This window comes from Epinephelus fuscoguttatus, linkage group LG1 (genome assembly GCF_011397635.1).
Source record: "Epinephelus fuscoguttatus linkage group LG1, E.fuscoguttatus.final_Chr_v1".
Taxonomy (NCBI): Eukaryota; Metazoa; Chordata; class Actinopteri; order Perciformes; family Serranidae; genus Epinephelus; species Epinephelus fuscoguttatus.
Window position 1 is genome coordinate 47,919,667 of NC_064752.1, and position 22,401 is coordinate 47,942,067.

Genomic DNA, 22,401 nt, shown 5'->3' on the forward strand with positions numbered 1-22,401 from the left:
TGATACAGATTGTCGTCTTTATACTCGGACAGTAATAGGCAATAACATGTCTATATTTGGATTTACAGCACTGTAGAAGAAGGGGGAAGAGCTAGAGATTAATGCAGTTTTTAATGTCTATGAGTACTACGAATTCCAACATTCTCCATGACATAGAGGATATGCTCTTTGAATATATAAATGTTGATTTTTGGATTTGTCAGTATGAGCTGCTTGTATTTTCTGATGGAGATAGCTTAAAAGGCGTGGAGGCATGGGAGAAAAACATCCTTACCAATTCAAGATAGCACACTGTGAGTGGGCTGATTGATAGTAGAGATGCACAATATTGTATTTTTTGCTGATATCCAACATGTTGATCCATAACAACTTATTTATCTGATATCCGATACCGATATTGATATATCCATTTTTTCCCCACCTAATTTTAGTGATCATCAAGTCTATTCTGTAGTGGACTTAACATCATATTATGCATGCATACTCTTATCGTGATGACCCACCAGCAGATGGACACATGAAACAGATTGCTTTTCAGTGCATGAAATATTCATTTATTGTGCAAAATGAGAAAAAGCATGTTGGCCGATTAAGATAGTTTATTTAAAAGCTGATATTTGCTGATAATGATGGTGCGCCCAGAATGACCAATTGGATATTTAAGTGAAAATCAGCAGGGTTTGCAGATTTTCTCTGTTTCACATTCCCTGAATACCTTCTGGGTTTTGGGCTGTTGGTCAGTCAAAACAACTATTTGAATACATTACCTTGAAGTCTGATAGGCATTCTTCACTATTTTGACAAAAACGTGATGAACTAAACAAGTAATCAAAATTAATTCATGATAAAAATCATTTAAAAGCTTTTTTGTAAGACATAGTTTATTTTCTCTCACAGCAACTGAGGCAGAGAAGGATGGTGTTGTTGTCTTCAAGTTCCCCCGCTGGCGTGTGAAGGGCCAGGCGATTCCAGAGGTGGTGGCTCAGTATAAGGCCACTGGTGCCGAGCTCAATGTCCTGCCCTTCTGCTCCCAGTTCATCCCCATGGAGGTCATCGACCATCCCAAACACGGCTCCATCATCTACCACCCCTCCCTGCTGCCTCGCCACAGGGGAGCCTCAGCTATCAACTGGTGAGTCATGTGGTGATCTTTAGGTTGGGGTTGGCATGGTGACAAGTCCAGTGTTTTACTGCTGTGTCTGGCACACAGGACCCTGATCCATGGGGACAAAAAAGGCGGGTTCACAGTGTTCTGGGCTGATGATGGACTGGACACCGGACCCATTCTGCTGCAGAGGGAGTGTGATGTTGAACCCAACGACACTGTCAACACTATCTACAAGAGGTTTCTCTTCCCAGAGGGAGTCAAAGGCACTGTAAGTGTTCTGATGGGGCAATGCATTGTGGGTGGAGAAAACACAGGCTGTGTTGTGGTGGTGTAGGCTGAGCCAGGTGGTAAAAAAAAGTATGGTATGGTATGCAGAGAAAACATGTATATTATAAAGACATTCCATGCACTTATTGTGAATTAGGTGTGTATATGTGTGGTGTAACCCCAAAATACACATTTACATGAATGGAAAAGCATACCAGGAACTCATGGGAGCCTTTGCTCTCGCCTGCTGTAGTTAAACTTTAACATGCTTTTGTTTTGCCTCAGAGGTTAAAGTGTGTGATCAGCTACACTCTCAGCCTGTCTGGAGCAGCAATACTCAACTTACAGCCCATGGGCCAAATTTGGCCCGTGATAGGGTGCTGAGTTAGCCTGGAAATCCAGACCCAAATCTAGAAGGATTTAGGGTCTGGCCATGAGAAATGAAAATGGCCCAACTCGAGAGGCAGCACCAAGCGTGCATTTGTAAATATCACTGCACACAACTGGATAACACTACGACCAATCAGAACAATACACGGGGTGACGTATCCAAAGCGCTACCAGCAGAGCTAACTGGTAGATTAGACTCTTGCCGTATCCAGTCGGCAAAACAGCAAAAACATCCTTCTTGCAAAGGAAAGACTCGAGCGCCGTCTTCTGTTCCTCTTTTAGAGAAAAAGCCAAGTCTAACTCGTTCACTGTAGCGGCCAAAGCCGTTTCAAACTTTACTGACTGATTCTGGACTTCGTCGTCGCAGCGCTGTCGTCATCTGTTTAGCACGCCTCTGGCCCGCCTATATCAGATACACCGATGTGATTGGTGCAGCTCGGTTTCATGGGCATAGGTAATGAGCATCATTACTGATTGCCAGAGTGACTTGCTGAGCAAATTCAAATTGTGCTCTCGCAAGAACTCTGGATTTCCAGGGTAGTGCGGAGTGGCTTGTCGACTTTGTTCTAATTCTCAGTGAAAATGAAGTGATATACACTGGGAATATTTTTCATCGAAAAGTTAAAAAAGAAAATTTGGAAAATGCATGAATGACCAGACAGTACAGACGTACAGTATTTTAGAAAGAAACTTGTTGTGGTTCCAGGTGGATGCTGTGAGGCTGATTGCAGAAGGGAAGGCCCCGAGAATCACCCAGCCAGAGGAGGGAGCCACATATGAGTGCATTCAGAAGAAAGACAATGCCAAGGTAATAACTTTGTGTGTGTTGGGGGTTTATTGTCAATACAAACAGTGATTTAGAATGAATACAGTTAGTAATAAATAACTAAATAAGTATGTAAGTCTGGATCTAAACATCAAATAAAAATCTCTGGAGCTTTCATACAAAACGGTCATCAGAGATAAGCAGCATTTCTGTTACTTGTACATGAAACATGTATTTCAGTTACCTTTGAGTATTTTGTAATTGGTAAAACAGAGAAATTAAATTTGAAATAAGATACTTTAGAGTGGAGTAATTTTGTATTTTCAAAAGGATTCATAAGACTAGATCCAAATCTGGTATATAGATGCACTGTGTATGAAACACTGGGGGCGGCAGTAGCTCAGTCTGTGGAAACTTGGCTTGGTAACATTCCAAGTATAGAATGTGGACTGGCAGCCGGAGAGGTGCCAGTTCACCTCCAGGACACTGATGAGGTGCCCTTAAGCAAGGCTTCAAACCCCCAAACTGCCCCAGTGGCGCCATTCATGGCTGACTCTGCACTACCTCCATGTTACATGTGTGCGCTGTAGGGGTGAGGGGAAAAATCGATACAGCCTAGTATCGCAATATTTTTGTGTGGCATTATCATATTGTTACACAGACACCAAGTATCAATTTTTTTTTTAGAAATTATTAATATTACAAATACAACACTACTAATTTAATATAACCCATTGCCTTTTCAGTGTACTAGATACATTTTGCTGCAATAAAAATGGCTGAAGTGAGATGAACATAATAACTGTATTTTACACAATAAAACTGTTGATGTTGGTAAAGTTTTTGGGGACATAATTTGCAGTATATCACAACACGTTTAAAATCACAATAGTATTGTATTGTGACTTACGTATTGTGATAATATCATATTGTGGGGCCTCTGGTGATTCCCATCCTTAGTGAAGACACATTTCAACCGCCAACTGCCTGAAAAAATTGCATAGATTGACAAATAATCAAGTAAGTTATTTGAAATGAGGACTTTTAATTTGAAACAGGAGGTGGCAGCATTCACTCAGTCATGGACTTACAGACTTTCGCCAGTGCTACAGTCACAGTTTTAATTTAGTGTATATTCCATGTGAAGACATGATGACAGCAGCTTCCTCTGTTGGCAGATTGACTGGAACCAGTCTGCTGAGGCTCTCCACAACTGGATCAGAGGAAATGACAAAGTGCCTGGAGCCTGGGCTGAGGTTGATGGACAGGTAACACAACACGTCTGGATGCTAGAATAGAATTCACACCATCCAATAATACATAAAATATCTTAAATATTGATAATTGCTAATGAAAGCTGGGAAGGTGGAATAGGGAGGTTCTCTGTGAGGTTGGTTAGGGATAGGGAGACACAGTGTGGGGTTCTATCTCAGGCAGTTTTCAGCACAAGCTGATTACAGGCCCCAGACAGTACTTAGAACAAGACATGGGAGAGGTATGCATCACACTGAAGAAGAAGGGAGGAGAGGATGAGGGGAGGTGTGTAAGGGTAAGCAGATGGGGTTGGGATGAGAAATAGAGGATGATGGATGAAGGAAAGGGAAAGAGGGGAGAAATCTGAGACAAAGACAGCAGTGATGAGTTGACCAGGTATAAGTAGGCTTGGCAGGTAATTAAAGGTGTGGTTGAGGCGTGGTCCTGCTCCTGAACCTAAGTTAACAAATTAACTTCATATCTGTCTGATGTGAGAGTCCAATGTCTTTCTGACATATTACCGTCCAAGGTAGGGACATGTCTTGCCAAAAGCTTGAATAGTTTAGCTTATTTCATGTTCTGTAATTCTGTTTTTCTCAATGCTATGCAAGCAGCTATAGCTGAGTTATTGAGTGTTAAACTTAAAAAGATCTTTGCTTACTGAGTCCTGAGTATTTAATGAGAAAGAGAAATACTGGTAAATACATTCAAATAATCAGGTGTATTGTGCAGAGATTGCCAGAAACTAAGTGAAAACAAAATGACGTATTGTCTTTACCAAAGCTGTGCTGTCTTGTGTCTGTCCTCTTGTAGAAAGTGACTTTTTATGGCTCATCTCTGGTGGATAATGGCACCTCAGCTAACGGTCAGCCCCTGGAGATCATTGGAGCCAGCCGCCCCGGTATCGTCACAAAGGCAGGCCTGGTGCTGTTTGGCAATGACAACAAGGCCGTAAGTCAACGAAGAGCTACTGCTTCTTCTTCTTCCTCTGCTTCTTTGAGGTTTAATGGAAGTTTGTATCCTCTGACTGGGGTAGAAGTTTACAATCCACTTCAGTCACATTTGTCCTTGTGTCTTGTTCGATCTATATGATAACCACTTTTCCCAGTATTTTGTGAAGGATTCCTCCTTCATTTTCAGCTTGTATGTGACTTTCTCCATAACTATAGATAATGTCTATGATGTTCAGCCATTGTTTGAGGTCTGACCAGTTGGGCCAATGGTTCGATATATAGGGCGAACAAGGTGGGACTAAGACAGCAACCCTGTCTAGTTCCTCTCTCTAATATAAATCTTTGTGTAAGAGAGCCATTAACTTACGTTGATGATGTTAATGTTAGATTGCTAATGACTGATCGGGTCATGCTCTCTCTTTCTCTGCAGCTGTTGGTGAAGAATCTTCAGTTTGAGGATGGGAAGATGATTGCTGCAGCACAGTATTTCTGCTCAGGGGGCAGTGCAGCTGTGGAGCTCACCGAGGAGGAGAAAACCTTCGCTGAACAGATGAGGGTAGGACCTCTCCTCCCACAGATTCTAGGGAAGCTGAAAAAAATCTGAAAGGTTGCCAAAAAAATGTGTATTTGTCCACTAAAAAAATATCCCGGGTTGACTTTTAATAAATGTCTCCTCACAGGCAGTGTGGCAGAGTATTCTGACTAATGTCAGTCAGATCCAAGACTCCACGGATTTCTTTAAGTGCGGTGCTGCTTCCATGGATGTAGTCAGGTAATCAAAGGGGGATAGGATTAATTACTTTCTGATCTAGAATTAATTCAATTTATCTCATACACTATAGACATTTAGCTGCCTTTGAAATAAAATGCTACTGTGGCAGTCTCTGTGGTGTGATTAAGTTGATCCAACCCTGCAAAAAGTGAAGTAGTGTGGTTCTTTCACAAAAAAACACTATTTTTCAGATTTTTATACCTCTGTGTCGATGATAGCTGTGGCCAGTGGCATAAAAAGGTCAGGGTCAGTGTGACATCAGTCACTATGTCTGCCTATCCCATCCTTGTGAACACGATATCTCAAGGGAATTTCTTCAAATTTGGCACAAACATTCACTTGGACTTAACAATGAACTGATTACATTTTGGTCGTCGAAGGTCTAGGTCCCTGTGACCTTGCATCAGTCTCATTTTCATGTTTATTTGATAGGGACAGATACATATACATAGGGAATTGCACAGCAATTAACCAATGCAATGTATCACAGCATTTATAGCTACTGCTAATTTCCAATGCCCGTCCCTAGAAGGGGTCCTTGTCATTGGTTCGACAGCCCATTGGTTCAACATCCCATTAGTCCAACTGTCCGCGGTGCTGAATGGCTCGCGGCGGGCGTATGGTGCGCCGCGACCGGCTTGAGGCGGAGCAGGCTCACAGTTTATGTGTTTGTCACTTTCTTTTTCATTTTAACCCTAACCAAGTGGTTTTTGTGCCTAAACCTAACCAGACCTTAACCACAGGGCATCATGATGATTTCGGAGCGGACTTCGGAACAATGAGTTCAATACGGTCGGAACAATGGGATGTCGAACCAATGGGCAGTCGAACCAATGGGCAGTTCCCCCCTAGAAGGGCCTTTAAGTCTCATTCTTGTGAACGTGATATAGCAAGAACACCTTCAGAGGAATCTCTTTAAATTTGACACAAACATCCACTTAGACTGAAGAATGAACTCATTAGAATTTTGTAGTGGAAGATCAAAAGTCAAGGTCAGTGTGACCTCGCAAAATATGCTTTTGGCCATAACTCAAAAATTCATATGCCAATTATGACAAAACATCACACAAATGTCTAATAGGATATAGTAATGAAGTGATGACGTTTTGTATCCAAAAGGTCAAAGGTAAACGTCACTGTGACATCATAATGTTCTGCATTTAACACTTTTCTAGCCATTATTCAACCTCATATCTCAGGAGCAGTAGGGGGAAATATTTGGTCAGATACTGAGTTGGTGACACTCCTCTTGATAATGTGCTGATTGTATAGATCTTCTGTGCTGTCAAGTGGACAATGGGTGTGAGGCAGCCACACTTCTCAGACATGGATGTGACGTGTATGAGAAACTTGACTGGTACTCAGAGGCATACAACACGGGGGGTGGAAATTCTAGTTTTTCCTGATAAATTTGTGAGTTAAATCTCAGAGATCTATGTTTTTATCTCGTAAATATATAACTTTAATCTCAGAAAGTCTGAATTTCAATAGAAATATGGCCCTTATTTGTCATTGTAGTAGTATAATAGAATAGTGGCTATGCTAGTTTCATTATGTCTGGGTCGTTATACCAAGAAATCCCATTAAATACATTTTCCTTCTCCTGTACTTGCACTATGCTTCTGATTCCCTCTTCTCTTCCCCTGTTGCCATCTTCAGGCTGGTGGAGGAGGTGAAGCTTCGGGCCAGTAACTGCCAGCTGCAAAATGAGGATGTGTACATGAACTGCACTTTCCAGGATTTTATCCAGATGTGTGTCAGGAAGCTCCGAGGGGAGGACGATGAAGAGGAACTGGTCATTGACTATGTAAATGCAAATGACTGCGTTTAAATTCAGAGAGAACTGCTGTTACTGGCTTGTGTTTGTTACTGATAGTGATACTGCCCCTGGGAAGACAACATGCTGACCCTTGTCATGTGCACTGTTTAATTCCTCAGGTGGAGAAGAACATCAACAACATGACCATAAAGATGCCTCATCAGCTGTTCATTAATGGAGAGTTTGTTGATGCAGAGGGAGGAAAGACCTACAAGACAATAAACCCCACTGACGGCATGGTAACAAAGTGACAAAATTAATTATATTAACACCAAAATTACTTTTAATACTATGACCACCATATGGCACCATATCCCATTTAAGTCTGTCGTAAACAATATCTATATATTTCCAAGGCCAAGTAATTATTATTATTATTTGTTATTTCTGTGGCTGTGGATAGGTTGCTAGGCTACAGGCATTGAAAGGTACTGTACTGTTAGTGCTCATTAGAATATCCGTCAGCTACAGCTACATTAATTGGAAACAACTTTGACATAATGCAGGTTTTACAGTTTGATTTAGAACTAAATTGAAAAAGACAGAAGTCTCCAGCACCTGTACTCACATTCACATTTTTTAAAAAAGAAAAATCCTCACCAACTAAACTAAGCACAAAAAGTTAGGAAATTTGTGTTTGGTAGATTTTTTTCTTTGTTGTAACAATGCTTCTTGGCAATAAATTTTAAACCGTTGGAAAGCCTGCTTATTTCCCTTTCACATGGTGCCACATTTGTAAGGAACCTGCATTTATGGGATGAGCAGCAGAGCTGAGTATGTGGGTTGAAAAATTTCCCAAATCTTCTCTGCCAATGCCAAACAGCTATTTTTTGCTGTTGCTAGTGACTCTTTTTTTGAGCTTCTGGTACCCTGATTGATGATGATGATGATGATGATGATGATCAGGTGATTGGCACCTGATTGTCAGCACCTGTGAGCATGGGCCCTGCCACAGTGGTCAGTTGGTGTCTGCTCCAAGAATCGGCATGCCACATTTGACTGATCTAGATAGGGCCTGTGTGATAGGGCAACTTCAAGCTGGTGTTCTGCAAAACCAAGTTGTGGCATTATTTGGAGTGAGCCCTAGTACCATCTGCAAACTGAAGGCCAAGTTCCCTATAACGGGGGATGTCAGAGACAGGCCGCGAAGTGGGCATTCTAAGAAGATGGCACCCCAAGAAGACCGTTTCCTCATCCTGTCAGCATTAAGGAACCATAGGCAGTCTTCTACGGCTCTCTGCTCAGTCAATACGCCATCTGTCATGACTGCCCTTCACCATGAGGCCGGTTTGTACTGGTGTCAACAACACGTGCACTGGAACCTTAACATGTGGAGGAACATTATGTTTAGCGATGAGTCCAGATTGTGACTATGGCTGTTGGATTGTAGGGTCAAAGTGTGGAGAAGACGCGGAGAATGCTTTGCTGATTGCTGCACTGTTAGAGTAACCTCTTTTGGTGGAGGCAGTGTGATGGTGTGGGGCGGCATCTCCCTCACTGGAAAAATGAGGCTTGTCATCATTGGAGGCAATCTCAATGCAGAGAGATATCAGATGAAATTCTGCAACTAGTGGCAAACCCCATATCTCAGTCTGGGACCAAGATGACAACACTCGCCCCCACAGAGCGGGGTTTATCAGAGACTACCTCCAGAATTTGGGAGTGGAGAAGATGGAATGGCCTGCCAGCAGTCCTTATCTCAACCCCATTGAACACCTGTGGGATCAGCTTGGGCGTGCTGTTCATGCCAGAGTGACCAGCACAACCACTTTGGCTGACTTGTGACAAATGCTGGTTGAAGAATGGGATGCCATCCCACAGCAGTGTGTGACCAGCATGAGAAGAAGGTGCCAGGCTGTTGTTGCTGTGGCTGTGTATGGTTCTTCCACATGCTACTGAGGCTCCTGTTTGTTAAATGAATACATAGAATATGTCTTGTTTCTTCAGACTTCACTCATCCAATCCACCAAACAAGAGTCAACAGCAAAAAAAGCTGTTTGGCATTGACAGAGAAGATTTGGCAAATTTTTCATGGGCACAACCCACATACTCAGATCTGCTGCTCATCCCACAAATGCATATTCCTTACAAATGTGGCACCATTTAAAAGGGAAATAAGCAGGCTTTCCAACGGTATAAGATCTATTGCCAAGAAGCATTGTTACAACAAAGAGATAACCTACCAAACACAAATTTCCTTACTTTTTGTGCTTAGTTTATATTGTTTTAAACCTACAGCCTACCTGATCTGGCAGAGGAATTCTCTCGTACCAGTGTCCTTCCCTCACTGCTGGCTTTGTGATTTTCTGTCCTGTACCTGTCTGTCCTGCAGGCCATCTGTGACGTGTCTCTAGCCCAGATAAGTGATGTGAACAAGGCAGTGGCTGCTGCTAAGGAGGCCTTTGAAGAGGGAGAGTGGGGCAAGATGAACCCCCGAGACCGAGGCAGACTCATCTACCGGTCAGTGCACTAAACTGAACTCTGCAGCTTTAAATGAGCAGTGTGTAGGATTTAGGGGGATATATAATGAAATATGTGCAATATAAATTAGATATGTTTTCTGTAGTGTATAATCACCTGAAAACAAGAATTAATATATTTTCATTACCTGAAGTCCCGTTTCCACCAAGCAGTCCAGTATGTTTTTTCCTGTTTCCACTGTGAAAAGTTGTGGATGGTACCAATTTCTAACTGTCCCCATTTTTGTCACCCCTCTGTTGGAGTACCTAGCACACAGATCTGGTTCTAAAAGGTGGAGCTACAAACACTGCAGACCACTGATTGGTCAATAGCAAATGGTCATTCTTGCTCAGGGCTGAGTTATGGCTGGTTTTTAGGCTTATGTAACCACTGTAACTACGACTATAACTATAAAATGACTGCCGGCCCAGTGAATGAGTTGATGACATGAATCCAGCACACCTTAAATTTCAATATGACAAATGTGACCATTCCATTAGTTTTTATTGTCTCTCTTGGAGTACATATACTTTTAGTAGTGAGTGGATCTTCAAGTGTTTAAAAATATATATTCATTTCAACCAGATTATGTGAACTGCATATATGCTAATCCTCATTTGGAGGGAAAAAAAGCATTGAGCAGCTTTGTTCTTGTGGGCTCCAGTAACACTAAACCCCTGCGCTTGCGAGGACTAAGTGCACAAACCCACTGTTTTTAAATCACAGAGAGAGACTTTGACTCCAGCCTGTCTTATTTTGTTCTGAAAATGTCAGCGTGCAATTCCGTTCTGTGGACGATAAATGAGGTGCAGACTCCCCTCTGTGTCACCGGTGCTGAAGAAATACAGAGAGAGCTGGATAGAGCAGTGAGCAATAACAACCTGGGCCCACATTTAAGAGTACTGTTTGCGGTGGAAAAGCTAAATGAACCTAGGGTCTAAGTACCATGTCTGAAGGGTTTCTTTTGGTTCCAGAGGTACTATACCTAAACTGTTTGGTGGAAACGGGGCTTTAGGATGAGGCGTTTATATCTACGTAGGGAGCAGGTCATCCTCAACATTTGTTCTCCATAGGGACATTCGCATTTTCATGTTTTCTCATTCGTTGGTGACAAGCCACTCCGTAAAGAGCAGTATCAGAAAAACACAAAGTAAAAAAAGTGAAACTGCGTTATTTAGTGTTTTTAGTGGTTTATATTACCATGTCTCTATGTTCTGGAGAGGAAGAGACTTATGCAGATAATTCAGCTCCTAGTAAAAACCTCATTAACAGCTGGATCTTAACTGACCAGATCTTAACTTACTCAAAAGCACAAATAAACACACCCAAACCTTCACCCAACCCTGCAGGGAGGGGCTGCATTACCAGATTTGGTGTGAATTTGGCTAAAGCTCTGTGGTGTGTGTGTGTGTGTGTGTGTGTGTGTGTGTGTGTGTGTGTGTGTGTGTGTGTGTGTGTGCGTGCGTGCGTGCATAGCCGCCTAAGCAATGGAGCAAGTGAAGCAAATGCATCTCACACATTGATGTTTTAATGTGTTGGTTCCTGTCTGTATATCTTGCACAGGGACACGGTATGTGAGCACCACAATACACACTTGCAGCCACTTTCATGTTATTCTACTGTTTGACAGCAGGTGGTGGTAATGTAACAAGAAATGTAGCAACTTGCCAGGAACAATAGTGAAGAAGCCTGCTAGCTAGCAATCATGGATGTGAACAATGCAGCTTTTAAAATATTCCAAAACAGCAAACAAAGATTTTGTTTGATGTTATAAACTTTGTCCCTACATAACAGACTGGCTGACCTGATGGAGGAGCATCAGGAGGAGCTGGCCACTATCGAAGCAATCGACTCCGGAGCTGTTTACACTCTGGCCCTAAAGACTCACGTGGGCATGTCCATCCAGACCTTCCGCTACTTTGCCGGCTGGTGTGATAAGATCCAAGTAAGACAGCTGTTTTTAAAACCTGGAGGCCAGTGTCACTCATGAAATTAGATCAAACCTGCAAAACCATCAAATATTGGCAGTGTGTGGTTATTCTGTAATAGAATATGGATAAATATGCTGAAATAAATGATGTCATTTTTTTAACAGGGCAGCACCATTCCCATTAACCAGGCCAGACCCAATCGCAACCTCACCTTCACCAAGAAGGAACCAATAGGGTGAGAGAGTGGATTCAGACTCACATGCCTGTACAATTAAACACACACACACACGTTCATCAGGTAGAAAATCATTACATTGCATTGCATGTTTTTATGCCTCCATGCTGGTGCTAGCAGTGGCAGGAGGCATTATGTTTTGGGGTTGTCCGTCCGTCTGTCCATACGTACGTCCCATCCTTGTGAACGTGACATCTCAACAACGCCTTGAGGGAATTTCTTCAAATGTAGCACAAATATCCACTTGGAATCAATGATGAACTGATTAATTTTTGGTGATCATGGGTCAAAGGTCAAGGTCACTGTAACATTGTCTGTCTCATTCTTGTGAACACAATATCTCAAAAACGCCTTTGGGGACTTTCTTCATATTTGGCACAAAGGTTCATTTGGACCCGAAGATGAACTGATTCGATTTTGGTGGGCAAAGATGAAAGGTCAAGGTCGCTGTGACCTTCCATCCATCTCATTCTCGTGAACATCAATCAAATTTGGCAAAAATATTCACTTGGACTCAAAAATTAACTTATTAGAATTTTGTGGTCAAAAGTCAAGGTCCGTGTGAATTTTTAAGGGCAGTAACTCAAGAATTCATACTCTAATTATGACAAAAATTCATACAAACCTTTAATAGAATAAGATAATGAAAGGATGCCATTTTATATCGAAAAGGTCAAAGGTCAGCTTCACTGTGACATCATAGTGTTCTCCATAACACTTTTCTGGCCATTATTTAGCAACATATCTCAGGAACAGAAGGGGAGACGTTTGGTCAGATACTGAATTGGTGACACAAATCTTAGGTGCCCACCTCGAAACTGTGTTGATTGTATAGATCTTCTGTGCTGTTTGGGGGGGGGTGGGTGGGCATGAGTGTTGAAAGCTGTGAATGCCAGGAAGGCCGCAGGCCCGGATGGGAGCATCATCAGAGCATCATCACCAGCTCATTGGGGGTTTTCACTAACATCTTCAATCTCTCCCTGGCGCACACCACTGTCCCAGCCTGCCTAAAAACTGCCACCATCATTCCAGTTCCGAAGCAGACCAACATCAGTTCCCCGAATGATTACAGGCCAGTTGCACTGACTTCCATCAACTCGAAGTGCTTTGAAAGACTGGTACTAGGACACATTAAATCGACCCTCCTCCTCACCCTAGACCAGCACCAGTATGCGTATGGGACAAGCAGATCCACTGAGGACGCTTTCACAGCACTCAACACTGCTCTAACACATCTGGAGCAGGGGGGAACATACGTCAGAATGCTGTTTGTAGACTACAGTTCTGCATTTAATACAATCATCCCCAGCAGGCTGGTCTGCAAACTACACCACCTGGGCCTCAGCAACCATCTGTGCTTGTGGATAAAAGACTTTCTTTCCAACCGTCCAGACAGTGAGACTTTACAACTCTCCAAGCCTGACCCTCAGTTCTGGTGCGCCACAAGGCTGTGTGCTCAGCCCCGCCCTCTACATGCATGACCGTTCACCCACACACCTCCAAAACACAATCATAAAATTTGCAGATAACACCACTGTGGTGGGACTCATCTCCAATAATGACGAAACAGCTTACACAGATGAAGTCTACAAATTTACAATGTGGTGCATGGAGAACAACCTTTTGTTCAACGTCAAGAAGACAAAGGAGCTTCTGATTGACTTCAGACGCCAGCAACAGGAACACCCTCCACTCAGAATAGGAGGAGTAGAGGTGGAGAGGGTCCCTAGTTTTAAATTTCAGGGTGTATGCATCAGGACAGACCTCAGGTGGACAGTACACTCCTCTGTGATGATGAAGAAAGCTCAACAGAGGATGTACTTTCTCAGGACACTGAGGAAAAACAACCTCTCCGCAGACTTGTCGAAATCTTTCCACCACTGCTCAGTGGAGAGTTCCTATGCTACAGCATCACTGCCTGGTATGGAAACTGTACAGTGGCTGACAAAGCAGCTCTCCAGAGGATGGTTAAAGCTGCACAGAAGATCATCTGTCTCCCCTTGACCCCTCTGGAAGACATCTACAGGGCACTCTGTCACAGCAGAGCTAGCAGGGTTTTAACGGACAATACCCACCCATGCCACCATCTCTTTACACTGCTCACCTCTGGAAGATGCTACAGGGCCCTGAAATGCTGCACCACCAGCCGTAAGAACAGCTTCTACCCCACAGCCATACATGAACTGAATTAATTCCGGTTTGTGACTACAGCTCTTAAAATTTTCTAAAAAGTGACCACACCAGACACAACATTTTTGTCAGAAGCAACAAAAAGTCCTTTCAGCGCACGAAATGAGCAGACAAAGTTACAGCCCTAAATCACAGTCATCCCACTTTCTGTCCCATATTAACAAATCAATAAATACAGGTACAAACAGGCACTTGTGCCATTAGCATGCACAGATCTGCCCTCTGTTTCCTCTCAGAGTGTGTGCCATCGTGATTCCCTGGAACTACCCTCTGATGATGCTGGCTTGGAAGACAGCAGCCTGCCTGGCAGCCGGAAACACAGTTGTCCTCAAACCTGCTCAGGTCAGCCTCCACACCATCAGTCATCCTCTGTCCACACAAGACTCAGTAAAAATGACTGTGCAGTCTGCAATGATACTTTTGAAGGGATGAGATTGTGCAGCAATGCTAGCAGCTCTGTGAGGCTGTATGTGGCAGCACGAGTGCAATGCTTACATGCTGATGATAAGCAGGTATAAACAGGTTTATCATGTGTACCATTTTAGTTTAGCAATTTAGCATGCTAGTATTTAACACACAAAGTACAGCTGAGGCTGATGGGAACGTTATTAGTTCTGTAGGTATTTGGTGTCACACTTTGACCAGGTGATGATATATAAAAAATCAGCTGTGACAACTGAATTTGATCAGTTGTCACAATTTATCATGAGGTTGACATGAGAGTATGGAAGCCTCAACAGGCAAGAAAAAAAAATTGCCAATCCATTTTTAAGTCTGATCTCAAATGTTTTCTGTCCTGTGTGTGCCTTAAAAACAGGCAAGAAAAGGTTTTGCGGGACAATCTGTGTAAGTTCCTTAAAAAAAAAAATTGTTGGTGTAATAGTCATTTCAGTCACAAGAGGCCAAACAAAATGCACCCACTATTCTATGTTCTAAGTAGGACTAAAATTATTTACGTTTTCCTCTAGGTCAGTTTCAATTTCTCCATACACTCAAACAACTCTTATGTCACCTGCCAAAACTTTTTTTTGCCTCTACGTTGACAGCCACAGGTGGAGCCATTATGTCATTCTCAAGAATGCAATATCTCTAGAAGGCCTTGAGGGAAATTATTCAAATTTTGCACAAACATCCACTTGGTCAAAGGTGAAGGTCAACATGACCTCAACTCTGTCTCATTCTCATGATATGCGATGTCTCAAGAACACCTTTAGGGAATTTCTTTAAATTTGGAACAACTGTCTACTTGGACAGAAGTAGACGGTTTTTAAAGTCTGTCCCCCATCCCTTGCCCCCCTAACTTGAAAAATGATCCTGCAAAACTTTTGTTCTCACCTGGAAAAACTTTTTTCCAGCTGTTTCACAGATAAAAAGAAAAAAGGAACTTAGATTATCCTGGCAAAACTTTCTTTCATCTGTTCTTACATAATAAACACGGGAGAGAAAACAATTTAGATCAGACTCATCATTAGACTTAGAAAAATGATCACCACATTTTTTTTCTTGCTTGCCTCTCAGGGCATCTGTATGAGTGTCTGTTGCTAAAATGAATAAAAACAAGTCATTTGTTTTCAGGTGACTCCACTGACAGCACTTAAGTTTGCTGAGTTGGCAGCAAGAGCGGGACTGCCCAAAGGAGTGATTAATATCCTGCCTGGATCAGGTAGGAACAGACACTTTCAGTCCGGTCAGATAGTCAGTTTGTTTTATGGTAGTTGTTAGCCAGAGGCTTTATGTTTTCCATCAGGCTGTCCCATTTTCATGAACACAATATCACAAGAAGGCCATGGGGGAATTTCTTCAAATTTGACAAAAACATCCTCTTGGACTCAACAATTATCTGACTAGATTATAGATCAAAGGTCAAGGTCACCGTGACTGTCTTATTCTTATTAAGGTGATATCTCAAGAACGCCTTGAGGGAAAAAGAATACAAGTAGGAGGGCAGCGGCGTTCTCAAACAAGTAGTACAAAATAGTGAGAAGGTGCTCTTTGGAAGAAAATGGGGAACTCACCAAAATAAAAAAAAGGATAAATCCAAGGCACTCTTCAAAAATATATAAAAAGCTTTAATCACAGGGCTAGTTCATTATGGAACAATAAAAACAAGCTTAAAATCAGCCAACATGTTTCAACCAACACACGGTCTTCATCAGGGCTTTACTCTGAAAGAAAAACACACCACATATAACACAGGTAGGTGATTAGTAAAATGACACTCAGCTGGTGAGGGAAGCAGTCTTAGGCAATTAGATGGCCAGGTGAGGACTTCAAGATCAACCAATCACGTCATAGGCCAGTAAAGACAACAGAGCATAGAAAAAACACTAATATTGTCCTACATAAACAAAATATACATAAGAAACATCTACAGAAATGAAAACATGTCAACAGTATCATTAATACCAGGAAATACCACAGCCTGGAACTTATTGATCCAGCGGCTCTCTTTTTGGTTGAGTGTTCTCTGTCTATTGCCTCTTCAAGAGGTTAGAGGTACATGATCTATACCAATAGCTGTAAAAGAGACAGAATCACCATCATGCGTAAAATGTTTCTTTATAGCATACTCACAATTACCAGGTCTACCAGCATATTTATGTTGAGCCAGTCGGTCCTGTAGACGTCGTTTAGTACGTCCTACATAAAATGCATCACGGAGAGAACAAGAAAGTATGTAAATAACAAATGCAGTCTTACAGTTAATAAGGTGCCCAGTGGAATACAGCTGTTGTGTTACTGGGTGAGTGAAACCTTTAGATTTGACTACAATGTCACATTGTTTACAATGGCCACACTTAAAGGTACCAGTAAGTCTTTAGGTAACCATGTAACTTGTTCCTTAGCAGGTAAGTGACTATGCACCAGTCTATCTGCAAGACTGGAAGCTCTCTTAAACGAAAAAACTGGGGGGTTGGAAAGACCTCACTCAAAGTCTCGTCACAAAGGATGAGATCCCAGTTCCTTGTGATTATACTGCTTATACAGTAAGCCTCAGTACTATTAATTTTCAATCAATTTTATTTATAAAGCCCAATATCACAAATCACAATTTGCCTCACAGGGCTTTACAGCATACGACATCCCTCTGTCCTTAAGACCCTCACAGCGGATAAGGAAAAACTCCCCAAAAAACCCTTTAACGGGGGAAAACAACGGTAGAAACCTCAGGAAGAGCAACTGAGGAGGGATCCCTCTTCCAGGACGGACAGACGTGCAATAGATGTCGTACAGAACAGATCAGCATAATAAATTAACAGTAATCCACATGACACAATGAGACAGAGAGAGTAATGACAGTAGCTTACAACAACATTAATGAAAGTAATAATATTATAGTTATAGTTCTGGTTACTGCGGTACAATATGTTGAAAGTATGTATTAATACCTGGCAGTATACATGTGTGACAATAATCATATGTGTATAATAACAGTAGAAGTATGATTAATGATCACAGCAGCAGCAGGAGGCATCTGGCAGGACCACGGCAGCAGCACAACCACACACGTCACGCTGTCCAGGCACCGCTGTGATACGAGTTAATCTGAGAGACAGTGGAGCACAAAGGCTCTGGAGAAGAAGCCGAGTTAGTGACATCCAGAATGGCCGAGTTAGCAGGTGTATTATAGGGGGGTCCTCCAGCAGACTAGGCCTAAGTCAGCCTAACTAGGGGCTGGTACAAGGCAAGCCTGAGCCAGCCCTAACTATAAGCTTTATCAAAGAGGAAAGTCTTAAGTCTAGTCTTAAATGTGGAGACGGTGTCTGCCTCCTGGACCGCAACAGGAAGATGATTCCACAGGAGAGGAGCCTGATAGCTGAAGGCTCTGGCTCCTGATCTACTTTTGGAGACTTTAGGGACCATGAGTAACCCTGCGTTCTCAGAGCGCAGTGTTCTGGTGGGATAATATGGCACTATGAGCTCTCTAAGATATGACGGAGCTTGACCATTTAGAGCTTTATAAGTTAACAGTAGGATTTTAAATTCAATTCTGGATTTTACAGGGAGCCAGTGCAGAGAAGCTAAAACAGGAGAAATATGATCTTGTTTCTTAGTTCCTGTTAGTACACGTGCTGCTGCATTCTGAATTAGCTGGAGAGTTTTTAAGGACTTACTAGAGCTACCAGATAATAGAGAGTTACAGCAGGGTCTGACATTAATGGTTGCCCGAATGCCCGGGGCAAGTAAAAATAGCCAGCGGGCCAGCAGACCCTGCGCAGACATGCCCGATCGGGCAAGCAGCACCGACTCGGACACACACACACACACACACACACACACACATACCGGACAGCCTCTCAGTCCTTACCCGCTAACGTTAGCTCATGTACAACACAGGTACCACACAGAAACTTTTACAAAGGGTCATAATGTGCTTTTAGTGACTGTCAAATCGCCAGCGAAAGATGTTTTAAATGCGGACATGGAGAGCAGAGCGATAAATAAGAACAGCATGCTGCCTGCTCTCATGGGACAAAGATCCTCTGAGAAGAAAGATGGTTCACTCTGCTCTGTCGCCAGGAACAAACTGGGAGGCAAAGATCCTCTCTAATGAAGAGGGTTCACTTTGCTGCAGGGTTCACCAAAATGTTTTTTTGTTTTTTTTGTTTTAATAAATTGAACACACATTAAAGAACATACAAGATCCTGTAGAGAATTAATATATAATACAATACAATAAACATTGTCAAATTAAATGAAGGAAGAGGATTTTTTTAAAGGCAAATTAAATATTGGGGACTTATGTAAAAATATCCATAGAGGCATATAAATAATTATATAATTAAAGATATGTAGGCTATGTTAGGTGAATACTCCTGTCAGTGACCCTGACCACTGGCATTGGCAAAAGAACTGGAGTTGGTCCCTGGACGCTGCACTGTGGCTGCCCACTGCTCCTAGTGTATACAGTAGGATGGGTCAAATGCAGAGGTCAAATGTATGTAATGTGCTGAGAAAGGACAATAAAGAATCTTCTTCTAATAATAATTTCTTAATAACTAGGAGATAACAACAGAATAAAGAGATTTCAAAGACTTAAAAAATAAGGGACATGAATCAAAACAACAAGAACTGAGATATATCCCCAGTCATGCACACCCAGTTTTAATAAACTCAGTGCTGTTTTTCAACACATATATTGTTTTGTCTTCATTCAATGTAGTTAGCACATATTGTTATTGCGCCATTGGTTTTGGCTTTGGTGCCCCACATTTTGGCCGTGATGCCCCAATAAATTTGTATTTATCAAAGGCCAAAGTGGCCTTGCCCTAAAAATGACTTAATTCCAGGCCTGTAATCGTGTATTTCCTCTCCTGTTTCTGTCCTCGGAGGGGCCAGTTGCAGTGTGCTGCTTTTTTATGTGCTGCTGCCTCCATTGGCTGAGCGTCTCTGCTGATATAAGATATAAGTCATGAGCGAAAATATGCACCACACAGCCAGAAAAAGAACCTCTTAGGCAGGGCAGGTAAGAATTTAGATGGGGCAAGTAGATTTGAGAAGTACTTGCACAGCAGGGCAAGTATGAAAAAACCTTAACGTTGGACCCTGGTTACAGTAATCCAGCCTTGAGGTAACAAAAGCGTGGACCAATTTTTCTGCATCTTTTCGGGTCAGGATAGGCCTAATTTTCCCAGTATTATGCAGATGAAAAAATGCAGTCTGTGAGGTTTGTTTTAAATGAGAATTAAAAGACAAATCTTGATTAAATATTACTCCGAGGTTTCTTACGGTAGTGCTAGAGGCCAGAGCAATGCCATCTAGAGAAACTATGTCATCAGATAAAGAGTCTCTGAGTTGTTTGGGGCCAAGAACAATAACTTCAGTTTTGTCTGAATTTAACATCAGGAAATTGGTGCTCATCCAGGTTTTTATGTCTTTAAGGCAGTTATGGAGTTTAGTTAATTGATTACTTTCTTCTGGCTTCATAGATAAATACAACTGTGTATCATCTGCATAACAATGGAAATTTACAGAGTGATTTCTAATGATGTTACCTAAAGGAAGCATATATAGAATAAATAGGATTGGTCCGAGCACAGAACCTTGTGAAACTCCAAAACAAACTTTAGTACGTAAGGATGATTGATTATTAACGTGAACAAACTGAAAACGATCAGATAAATAATAATTCTACTATAGCAGGTAGAGAAAAAAATTTCTTTTACAGTTTTGGGCTTTCTAGTTAGAACGGAATGACGCCCAAGAGCGCCAGCCTTAGAAAGAGCTGCATCTAGGATCTCAGGTAAATAACCATGTTCCCTAAAACGACTGTACATTTCTTTACTCTTTAACTCGAAGTCACTGTCACTATCGCAGATTCTATGTAGCCTTTGGAACTGCCCAAAAGGAATATTCTTAATCAGTGTATCTGGATGAAAACTCTTTGCATTGAGTATAGTATTTTGTGTGCATTCTTTCTTAAAATAGAGGAGTGAAGAAAACCATTCTCATCTTTACTGATTTCAAGATCTAGAAAATGAATTTTGTCTTTACTATATTCCAGTGAAAGCTCCACACTAGTGTTAATGTTGTTAAGATAACTATGAAAAGACAATAGCTCATCTTCAGTGCCATTCCACCACATAATATCATCTATATAACGTGCCCACCAGATAATGTTATCCTTAAAGACATTATGAGAATGGAACACAAAATCCTCCTCCCATTTTCCCATGAATAAGTCAGCATAGGATGGACTAAAGCATGCCCCCATAGCACAGCTTTTCACCTGTTTGAAAAGTTTATCCTGAAACAGAAAAATATTATTATTTTACAGTGTCCACTTAGTAAGGTCTACAAGGAAATCCATAGGAGGGTCATGTGGGCAAGTAGAAGTAGAAGTATAAATGGGTGCTGAATCCTCAATGAAAATGTAAAAAAATGTGTACAAAGGGTACAGGACAGCACTCCAATTACAATATTTATTGCCACACGAACATTTCGGGTGAAACCATTCCTCAGCGTGCAAAGGCAACAAACTTTATCTTTGACACAAACATCCACTTGGACTAAAGAATAAACTGGTTAGGATTTGGTTATTAAAGTTCAAAGGTCACTGTAACCTCACAAAACATGTTTTTATCCATAACTCAAGAATTCTTACGCTGATTATGACAAACTTCACTCAAATGTCTATAGGATATAATGATAAAATAATGGGGAGACATTTGGTCAGATACAGAATTGGTGACACTAATCTTAGGTATCCAACTGTGCTGATTGTAAAGATCTTCTGTGTGTGAAGCATCCATGTTTTCACAGACATGGATGTAAACTGTAAGAGAAACTTGACTGGTGTGCAGAGGCGTATAACCAGCAGGGAGGTAATTCTAGTTTAAAACCATCTTGGGATTAGGCATACACCTTAAATACCAGTTGCTAATCAACAGCATGCCACTGGCTTCCTCACCAAGCATTACGTGAGCCTAAAGTGAACTAATGAAGCTGTGTGAGTTGTTATTAATCTCATCTTTTTCTTGTAGGTGCTCTAGTGGGTCAACGCCTGTCCGACCATCCTGACGTCCGTAAACTGGGCTTCACAGGCTCCACTGAAATTGGTAAACACATCATGAAGAGGTGAGAGGTAAAGCTCATTCACAAAACTCTGTCTAAACCAGAAGTAACATCACTGCTCAGCTTTCTGTACCTGTATTCTCCTCCATTTAAAGCTGTGCAGTCAGCAACGTGAAGAAAGTCTCTCTGGAGCTTGGAGGAAAATCCCCTCTCATCATTTTCAGTGACTGTGACATGGACAAGGCTGTGCGCATGGTAAGCTCATTCATAGGAAAAATTTTTAGTCATTCAGTTGAAATAATTTCAGAAATAAAACACTGTAATATCTGCCTGTTTCAGGGCATGAGCTCAGTGTTCTTCAACAAGGGAGAGAACTGCATCGCAGCTGGCAGACTGTTTGTGGAAGACACTATTCATGACCAGTTTCTGAAGAAAGTGGTATGTGTCTCTTTATCTCACACTGCTGATGTTTCTTAGATTTTTGCCACACGTCTACATAGCACAAGACTCCCTAGAGGCGTTGTATCTGGATCTGGGCGCATTTGACCTTGTGCTGTGATTGAATATTTAATTTGTTACTGGCGGTGGTTGGTGGTAGAGTGGCACAACCATTCCACAATGTTTTCTTCTTTCATTTGGCTAAGACAAGACTGTAATCCCACAGAAAACTAAACAAACTACTCTTTTGTTACATACCTGGGTCCAGATGTATAAACCACACGTACCCACATTTCTCACCCA

General features: G+C 41.8%; 1 protein-coding gene across 2 annotated transcripts in view; it reads left to right on the plus strand.

Annotated features, from left to right (window-relative positions):
• aldh1l1 (aldehyde dehydrogenase 1 family, member L1) overlaps positions 1 to 22,401 on the plus strand; it is a 37,214-nt gene that overhangs the window by 2,309 nt on the left and 12,504 nt on the right. For both annotated transcript variants that reach the window (XM_049570923.1, XM_049570916.1), the window contains 17 exons: positions 898 to 1,132; positions 1,211 to 1,376; positions 2,472 to 2,573; positions 3,710 to 3,799; positions 4,599 to 4,736; positions 5,169 to 5,294; positions 5,419 to 5,510; positions 7,170 to 7,317; positions 7,449 to 7,568; positions 9,662 to 9,789; positions 11,584 to 11,734; positions 11,885 to 11,955; positions 14,382 to 14,487; positions 15,721 to 15,808; positions 21,630 to 21,723; positions 21,816 to 21,915; positions 22,000 to 22,098. In XM_049570923.1, coding sequence (XP_049426880.1) covers positions 898 to 1,132; positions 1,211 to 1,376; positions 2,472 to 2,573; positions 3,710 to 3,799; positions 4,599 to 4,736; positions 5,169 to 5,294; positions 5,419 to 5,510; positions 7,170 to 7,317; positions 7,449 to 7,568; positions 9,662 to 9,789; positions 11,584 to 11,734; positions 11,885 to 11,955; positions 14,382 to 14,487; positions 15,721 to 15,808; positions 21,630 to 21,723; positions 21,816 to 21,915; positions 22,000 to 22,098 — 2,054 coding nt within the window. The remainder of the gene's footprint in view (positions 1 to 897; positions 1,133 to 1,210; positions 1,377 to 2,471; positions 2,574 to 3,709; positions 3,800 to 4,598; positions 4,737 to 5,168; positions 5,295 to 5,418; positions 5,511 to 7,169; positions 7,318 to 7,448; positions 7,569 to 9,661; positions 9,790 to 11,583; positions 11,735 to 11,884; positions 11,956 to 14,381; positions 14,488 to 15,720; positions 15,809 to 21,629; positions 21,724 to 21,815; positions 21,916 to 21,999; positions 22,099 to 22,401) is intronic.